This window comes from Chamaea fasciata, unplaced genomic scaffold (assembly GCF_029207755.1).
Source record: "Chamaea fasciata isolate MVZ Bird 193981 ecotype frontalis unplaced genomic scaffold, bChaFas1.0.hap1 SCAF_4, whole genome shotgun sequence".
NCBI lineage: Eukaryota > Metazoa > Chordata > Aves > Passeriformes > Sylviidae > Chamaea > Chamaea fasciata.
Window position 1 is genome coordinate 26,558,161 of NW_027094089.1, and position 9,060 is coordinate 26,567,220.

Below are 9,060 nucleotides of genomic sequence, written 5' to 3' on the forward strand. Positions count from 1 at the left end.
ACTATCTCCTGCAGTTGGTGGAAAAAAATCTGTTATCACTGAGTTATTTGCAGTTGTGGGGAGGGGGCGGTCGGGAGGGGGTGGCGGGGGGCGGGAGCGGGGAGGAGGGTTGTGGGGAGGGCCGGGCGGAGGGCGCGGGCGGCCGCGGCGCACCGGCCCCTGACCCGGCACTGTCCGGGCATTCCTGTCTGCATACTTCGCAGTCTGTTGTGCTTTGGTGGCTCAGAAAAGCGAAAGAATCGAAATTTAAAAGGCAGCTTTTGAATAAACAATACCATTTTCCGTTAAGTAATCGTTTTGTGTAAAAGGAAATATCGCCTACTCAGTTTCATTCAGTGGTGCCAAAAAATGCTATAAATGAGAGACCGCCAACTTTTCTAAGGGGAGAATAATGCCAGACTGTGCTTAATAAACTAGTGCCCTAGAAGTTCATTATCGATGTTGCAATCTTTCTGATTCTGAAAGGAGACCGCCTACGTCGCCCCTGTTCCCGTCTCGTCCTCCCGGGCTCTCCCAGTGAAAAGCCTATCACCCAGGAACGGCCCTAGGTATTAAACTTTTGGCCGGTTCCGTCTTTCGGGTTTTTTGGAGATTTTTTTCAGGTTTGGGGTTGGGCGATCGGGGGGGTTTGGGGTTTCTCTGGGCTGAGCGATGTGTCCGCCCGCCCGCCCGCCCGCCGGAGGTGCGGGGAGTGGGATGTATCCTCCACAGCCACCTCGCGCGGGGACCGCGCCCGCGGAGCCGGCTCGGGGCAGGCGGGGGCCGCTCGGGGCCCCGGCAGCACCCGCAGCCCGCCGGGGGGGCTGGGGCGCCCCTGAGCCGGCCGCGACACCCGCGGGTCTCCAGCCCCCCGTGGCGCTTGCGCGGCCGCGGCGGCTCCGCGGCGGGCCCGGGGCCGGGGCCGGGGCCGCCGCTGCCCCCCCGGCGGCTCCGCCGCTCAGGGCTGCGCGGGTGCGCGCCTGTGTGTGCGTGCACCTAGAGCGGATAATTGGAGAGGGTTTCCAGAAGGTGGAAAATGTCACCTGATTCACACTGAACTTTTTAAATCTCCCCACCCCCGAGCAGACACACACATTAGGAGACCGCCCACCGCAGACAGCTAGGACCCCCGTATAGATTTAAAGAGAGACTGCATTCAGAGCCTGACGTTCATTCAATAGAGCGATCATAAGCAGGCTGGCTAGTGCTCGCTCCCTCTCCCTACTCCCCCTCACGCTGTCTCTGCGTCTCTCTCACTCCCTGCTATATTGAGGATGTTAAATCAGAGAATCCACCCGGGCATGCTCTTAATCCTGATGTTTCTGTGCCACTTCATGGAAGATCACACAGTGCAGGGTAAGACCAGACTGTTTATTCGCAGATATGTTTCTTTATTATTACTATTGTTTTCTCTCTTTTGGGCACGGTTTAGTTTGCTTGCGGTGTTAAACGCCTCTCTCCAAGGTCCAACAGAACAGAAGTTAACTGTGGGCTTTGTAGCGAGGGGCAGAGGTGTCATTTAGATCCATTTTTGATCGGATCTTCGCACTGCTCTGCAAAGGCACAGAGGACAGATAGGATGTTTCTTGGTTTTTATTGTTATTATGCAGCATGAATGAAGAGCAGCATCGTGAGGGAACTTTCCCAGTCTCGTCTCCCGAATGAATGCTCAAAGTTTGTTGGTAATTTAGTTCAGATTTTTATCTCTCCTGACTGAAGGAGAGGTGGTGATGGAGAGCCCCACGATTACAGCCGACATTTTTAGAAACCAATAAGTGGTCATTTTACTGACTTTAATATTGGGATTTCCTCCTTTTTTTTTTTTTTTTTTTTTTTTGGGGGGGGGGGGTGGGAGTGTGTGTGTGTCTGAGTAAATATTAGCGTTGTAAATTCTCCTGCACTGAAGAGTAGGCTTAAATAAGTTGGTTGGTTTCTTTTCTTCCTCCTGCGAACAAAACAAAACCGAACCTGATATTGACAAGTCTTAAGAGCCCTCTTTCGACACAAGGGAATATAGATTTTTAGTTTCCGGGGCTTTTCCCCTTTTCTTGACCATGTTCCAGCCACAACCTGGATGTCTTGCCATTGCATCTTTTATAATAATTTCTTTTCTTTTCCCCTTCCTCAGTACAGATATATATATGTGAGGATAAATTAACGTAGGCAACTGTAAGACACAAAACTTTTTTTTTAAGGGCATTGTTTGTTCAATGATTTTTAGGGGGGGGTTGGAGGGGGGGGTCTTCCCCCGCGCCCGGCGACATCTCCGCTGGCCGATCCTGACCCCTCGCTGCGGTACATTCCCATCGGAGTAAGGAGGCAGGATCGAGCCCTGGCTGGATTAGCAGCAGAATCAATTGGTATTGAGTTGCTGGAGAAGTCACATTGGTTATTCACAAGAGACTCATCCCAACCAAAATGCTTCAGCTAAAAAAGGGGGAGTTGCTTGGACTAATGTTCTTGGCTTGGCTCCACAAATAACAGGGATACTAGAGAGAGAGAGAGAGAGAGAGAGAGAAACAAAAACAAAAAAAACCCCCAACAACAACAACAACAAAAAACCCAAGAAAATCCACTTTATCCGGTGTTAGGACAGTGTACTTTCCTGTGAAATGCTTGCAGGAGAGACGACACCTATAACTTTTCCAGTTTGATCGATTTTTAAAACTCTATAGGGACCTCCTGCTCAAAGTGTCCTTGTATTTTATGTACTTTGCTCACTTTTTTTTGGAACTCTGCTGAATTATTTTAGTGAAGGAGATATTTGTTAATAGAAACAGCAAAATGTGGAGATTTCGAAAGACTTCGCTAACAGCAAATGTTCCAAATTCGTGCAGATTGCAAAATGGGAGTGAAACTGTGCGGCACTGAAACAATGCTGCTGTGCAGCCGCGGTGAGGAGAGGGCAGGGGGAGGAGGAAGGAATTTGCAAGCGCGATTTTCTTTTTATTCCCTTTTAAATGCACATCCTTTTCAAGCCTCTGTCACGTGCCGGCAGCGCTCCTTCTGCTCTACATATGGAATAAATACCTCCAAAAACTCTCGTTCTGTTTTGTTTGGGTCTTCTCTTTCTTTCATTTTGTTTCGTTTTGGATTTTGTTTTCTTGGTTTGGGGGTTTTTTTAGTTCTTGTGTGGTTTTTGGGCAGGATTTTTTTTTCTTGTTTGGTTGGGTTTTGATGGCGGGGGGAGGGGGGAGGGTTTGTTTGTTTTTTTAAACTGCGCTTCCAAATGGGCCGTAGTAGCTGCGGGTTATGAAACGGGACAAATAAAAGGAAACAGTCTAGTAAAAGTCACGGCAAGGCGCACGTGCTGTGTCTGGGTCACTGGTGGCCGCCACTGATCCGTCTGGGTGTCCCCCCCGCCCCCCGCCCCACAGCTGGGAACTGCTGGCTCCGGCAGGCGCGGAACGGGCGCTGCCAGGTCCTCTACAAAACCGACCTCAGCAAGGAGGAGTGCTGCAAGAGCGGCCGCCTGACCACGTCCTGGACGGCCGAGGACGTCAACGACAACACGCTTTTCAAGTGGATGATTTTCAATGGGGGAGCCCCAAACTGCATCCCGTGCAAAGGTGAGGGGGTGCTGGCGAGCTGCTCACTGCTGAGGAGCGGCTCCGGCGGGGGCTGGTCTGAGGGTGGAGAGGGGAGGGAGTTGCAGGGGAGCAGCGCTGTCCTCTCGCTTCCTTCCTCGTCGGGGTTTTGAGGGGCGTCTCGTACCAGCCCCGGGGTCGCGGAGGGGACCCTCATTTCTGCCCGCTGCCTTGCACATCACGAGGAGGAGGGGAGAGACCCTCTCTGCCCCCTGCCCTCACTGCGGAGGGGGTTTACCTTGAGCGTTGTGTCGTGGAACGGGAGGGAGGGAACAGTGGTTTTGCTTTGTGCTCCGGGTTCGCGGTATCTCTTTTTCTTTAAGCAGTTTTGACACTAGGTCTGTTCTGCACGCTTAGTACTAAAGTGGTGCCTCTTTCCTTCCAATCAGAAACATGCGAGAATGTGGACTGTGGACCCGGGAAGAAATGTAAAATGAACAAGAAGAACAAACCTCGGTGTGTTTGTGCTCCAGACTGTTCTAATATCACTTGGAAGGGCCCTGTGTGTGGCTTAGATGGGAAAACCTACAGGAACGAGTGCGCCCTTCTCAAAGCCAGATGTAAAGAACAGCCCGAACTTGAAGTCCAGTATCAGGGAAAATGCAAAAGTAGGTTTGCAAATCTAATCCAATCTCCCTCAAATGCCAAAGCATGTCTGTCTGAGGGTAGGGAGGAGAAGTTGGATGTTTTGCTTCCTCAAAGGAGCCAGGTGGGGAGGGAGTAACTAGACCTTGCTCAACAGACAAGGATGTAGCCAACCTGAGAGTTCCCCATAGTCTGGCAAGCACGTGTGTTCACACAGCTGCCCTGAGATGTGAAGGCGTCCTCCAGCAGCCCTTAAACAAGGACAGCTGCTGAAGGCTTCTATCTGATAATTTGTTCTTACTGTCACCTCTACACTCTTCACAGGGATCCTGGTATCTTCTACTAATCACTGTGCTTCTGTCTGTATTTCAGAGACCTGCAGGGATGTCTTGTGCCCAGGCAGCTCCACATGTGTGGTTGACCAAACCAACAATGCCTATTGTGTGACATGTAACCGAATTTGTCCAGAGCCTACCTCTCCTGAACAGTATCTCTGCGGGAATGACGGCATAACTTACGCCAGTGCTTGCCACCTGAGGAAAGCTACCTGCCTCCTGGGAAGATCCATTGGATTAGCCTACGAAGGAAAATGCATCAGTAAGTATCTTTGGAGGAGACTGAGTGGGGGAGGAGCTTCCTCAATCACCTGTTCCAGAGTATCCAGTGTGTGTAACTATGTACCTACTGTGATGTAGGTAGTGCTGGGGAGGAAAAGAGACCTCAGCAGCTTGGGTTAGTGCTCCCCTCCCAGAAGAGGAGAGCCAGGGTGAACTTAGTCCTGGTAAAGATTGCAGTAGAGATGAGGGAGAAGAGGGCCTGATCCTGCTATGGCTGTGGGTGCTGACACTAGTATCCAATGGAGAAATACCCTTCCTGAAACAGATGATCAGATGGTAACCATGTAATAAGGTCACTGTATTCAGTGGGTCTGTAATCCTGGAAACAATTGTCTTCAAGTGGTCTTGGCAAAGATTATGTTAACTTAATTGAAAACATCTGATCACTTTTTCCTCTTTAGAAATAATTGTGGGGTTTGGAGACTGTGGGTGGGTGGAGATAGGCAAATAAATTCTGTGCAACCTGACATTCTGTGTTGTGAGTGATTCCAGAAAGGACTGATAGTGTAGTGTGTTACTATGAAGCACCTGCAGGGCAGCCTCTGCTCCCCAAAACTGCTGGGGGAATCTGGGGAAGTCTCAGGTTGCTTTTAGTTGGCATAGGTTGAGGTGAATTCCCTTTCAAACCTTGTAGACAACTGCTCTCTGTGGGTTAGTTTAAAAATAATAGATTAAGAAATGCTGGACCTGTTGACAAATCCTGCATTTACCACTAATTTGGGGAGCCAAATTTCAACTAACATGAAATGGAGCAGGAAAGTCATGTACTATAGGCAAATGTAATTCTGTATTCCCAGGGCCAAGCTTTGCTGGCACAGATGTCTTTCCTCCCCCACATACAGACAGGCACTGTTGTCCAAGGGAATACTTGCTTCAGCAAAACCAGCAAGTATCATCACATCTACTACATCTAAGCTTGCTTTCTTCACAGTTCACAAGGGAAAGGGAAGGTTTGGGGGTTGCTTGTCTTTTGCTTTCCTTTTTGCTTTTGTCTTTTCACTTACCTCTAGTATTCTGTGTGTATTTTTAGAAGCCAAATCCTGTGAAGACATTCAGTGCAGTGCTGGGAAGAAATGCTTGTGGGATTTTAAGGTTGGCAGAGGTCGGTGTGCCCTCTGTGATGAGCTATGCCCTGAAAGCAAGTCAGAAGAAGCAGTGTGTGCCAGCGATAACACAACTTACCCAAGCGAGTGTGCCATGAAAGAGGCAGCTTGCTCCATGGGTGTGCTTCTAGAAGTTAAGCACTCTGGATCTTGCAACTGTAAGTGAGATTTTTAACTCTGCCGACACTTAAGGCTTCTGAAGGCGATACCTAGGTAATGAAGACTTACACCTTTAAACATAAGAAAGCTTGATTTATTGATTCAAGGTACAGTAGAATATAAGTATCTATCTTTCACGCACACACTTTGGTTGCTGATAAAATGCAATAGATCTCCAACAACGAGCTGGCCTTCAAGTTGGAGTTTTTTGGGGATGTTCCAAGGACAAGCCATTCTATCAGAAAGGGGTTGCCCGAGGAGTGTAATTCTTGTGACTTTTTTGTACTTTGCTCTCGTGTGCTTTGCTGATTGCTTTATTAACACCTGGATAAACTCTTAACTTGGTCCAAAAGAACAAGCTTAAAGGTAGCACCTGGCACCGGGTTTAGCACAGTTGCCTCTACTAACTCTGAATGAAGGACACAAAGCAATTAAACTAAAACACCAGAGCGCTTTTTATTTGATTTCAGGAATCTGCCAATAAAACCTGAGCCATTGATTCTTCAGAACTTTCTGCAGTTATGACTTCATAGATTATGTGTAAAAAACCTTATTGCATAACAGCAGATGCCAAAGAGCATCTCACTACAAGTCGCATAAAATGCAACGCTGTATTATGGCTGTTCAGAGGGCTTTCAAAACATGCACTGAGCTGCTTCTGCGCTGTTGTTGTCCTTATTTAAACAACAGCTCCCCTGTATTCCCCCATCTAGCAATTAATGAAGACCCAGAGGATGAAGAGGAAGATGAAGACCAGGACTACAGCTTTCCTATATCTTCCATTCTAGAGTGGTAAAATCTCCATCACTATTGGAACAGCCATTGGGCACAAAATCAATGTCCGTACTGTAAATAAGTGTATGCTTATTTATTTTGGGGAGAAAAAAAAAAGTATACATATAGTTGAGTCTTGTAGACATTTATTTATACTGTGTCATGTTTTATAATTTATACATAAAATGTCTGGTTGACCGTACACCTTGTTTTTTGAAGAAATTTATTCCTTACGGGAAGAGCAGTGTTATTTATTGTGAGGTCTCTTGCTTGTAAAGTAAAGCTTTTCTTTTTTCTTGTAAACTATGAAAGTCCATTCCTTAGAGCCTACCCACATGATCTCATCTCTTCATTTCACTGATGTTAACTTTTTTCCACTTTAACAAACTTGCATGTCAGTTTCTGTTACGTTTATTTATTGGATTTTCTTTTCGCCGGTTCTGTACATAAAAGATCCCTGTGTTTTTGTTTACAAGGAATCTTGACTGACCAAAAGGCGTTGTAACTGACTTAAGTATACTTTCAAGGTGCAGTGAGGCAATCTTTAAGGAAACTTCTTACAGTTCATTTTCTCTACTTCTGATCACATTGTGTACTGAAATGATCTCAGTGTATTGAGAGTTTATACTGTACTACACAACTTTTGAACCCAAAGAAATTGGATTGTGAGGTTTGGTAACAGCTACAGGCCTAACTGTAATAAGAATAAAGGTTTTATTTTATTTTTATTGTTCTATTTTTTTGTAACGTGTAAGTGTTTTATCAGATGTTTCCTTTAAGATGGTCTTGCAGTACCACTTTCAAAGTTTTCTTTCCCAATTGGTGTGTTGCTAAAAGTTTTATCAAAGCTTTATCAGTTCAAGTTTCTTGCTTTTCATAATACTTTTTTTCTGATGCAATTTTATATTTTCAAACATGGCGAGTTAAATATAAATTCATTTAAATATATAGTTTTGTACTTTTCTACCATGTAAATGTGCAATGTATATAAAAGTTATAATGTGTATTTGTAAATAAATGATGAGTGAAAAAAAAATAAAAAGTGGAATTTTCCCTAGAGGCACTCCTCAGTCTTTTGTTCTGAATGGTTTTGGTCCTCTGGATTCTTTTGCACCATGTAACACCACTTAAGGCCAAAGCCTTCAGCTCATACTGATATAAGAAACACTCTTTTCAGATATGGACAATGTCTCCAGTTCATTACTGTTTAACTCTAAGTACAGTGATAGAGAAGAGACTTGTCATTTTTGTTCCACGCTCAAAAAGTCTGTAAATTCATAGAATCATGAAATATTTTGGGTTAGAACAGAGCTTAAGATCATCTAGTTTCAAATCCCCTACCTACCATGGGCAGGGACATCTTCCACTAGATCAGGTTGCTCAATGCCCCATCCAACCTGGCGTTGAACACTTCCAGGGATGGGGCATCCATGGCTTCTCTGGGCAACTGTTCCAGTATTCCACCACCCTCAGTAAAGAATTTCTTCCTAATACTTAGTCTCAATTTCCCCTCTTTCACAGTGTGTACCCATTCCTCCTTGCCGTCACTCCAGTTCCTGTCAGAGAATCCCTCTCCAGCTTCCCTCCAGGCCCCTTCAGATACTGGAAGGTGTCTATGACGTCCCCACACAACATTCTGTTCTCCAGACTGCACAGCCCTAACTCTCAGCCTGTTTTCACAGGAAACATGCTCCAGTCTTCTTACATGGAGGGTCCCCGTGACCCTCCACTGGACTTGCTCCAGCAGTTCCACGTCCCTCTGACGCTGAGGACCCCAGAGCTGGATTCAGTGCTCCAGCTGGGGTCTCAGCAGAGCAGAGCAGAGGGGTAGAACCCCTGTCTCAATCTGCTGGCCAGTGCTGCTTTGGATGCAGCCCAGGATTTCCTTGGCTTTCTGGGGTGTGAGCACTCACAGCTGGCTCATGGTGAGTTTTTCATCAGCCATCACCCTGAAGTCCTTCCCCACAGGGCTGCTCTCAATCACTTCTCTGCCCAGCCTGTGGGTGTGTCTGAGATTGCCCCAATGCAGGTGTAGGACTTTGTATTTGGCCTTGCTGAACTCCCTGAGGTTTGCATGGTCCCACCTCTCAAGCCTATCTGGGTCCCTCTGGATGGCATCCCTTCTCTCTGCTGCCCCACACTTCTTTAGATATCTTTGACTTTCATATTTCTAGGAGAATTTGAATATGCATTTAGATTTTTGCCATGCTTCAGATCCATACAGATGACCAATAGAAAAAAGCCAAACAGAATCTA

The 9,060-nt window shown here is 46.6% G+C and overlaps 1 protein-coding gene across 1 annotated transcript; it reads left to right on the top strand.

Moving 5' to 3' along the window:
* The first annotated feature begins 1,199 nt into the window (after positions 1–1,199).
* Positions 1,200–7,874, top strand: FST (follistatin). The gene is made up of 6 exons (XM_066182349.1): positions 1,200–1,335; positions 3,357–3,548; positions 3,956–4,174; positions 4,524–4,748; positions 5,799–6,029; positions 6,744–7,874. The coding sequence occupies exons 1-6, from the start codon at positions 1,254–1,256 to the stop codon at positions 6,824–6,826; spliced, it is 1,032 nt and encodes a 343-aa protein (XP_066038446.1). The 5' UTR covers positions 1,200–1,253; the 3' UTR covers positions 6,827–7,874.
* Positions 7,875–9,060: the final 1,186 nt, after the last annotated feature.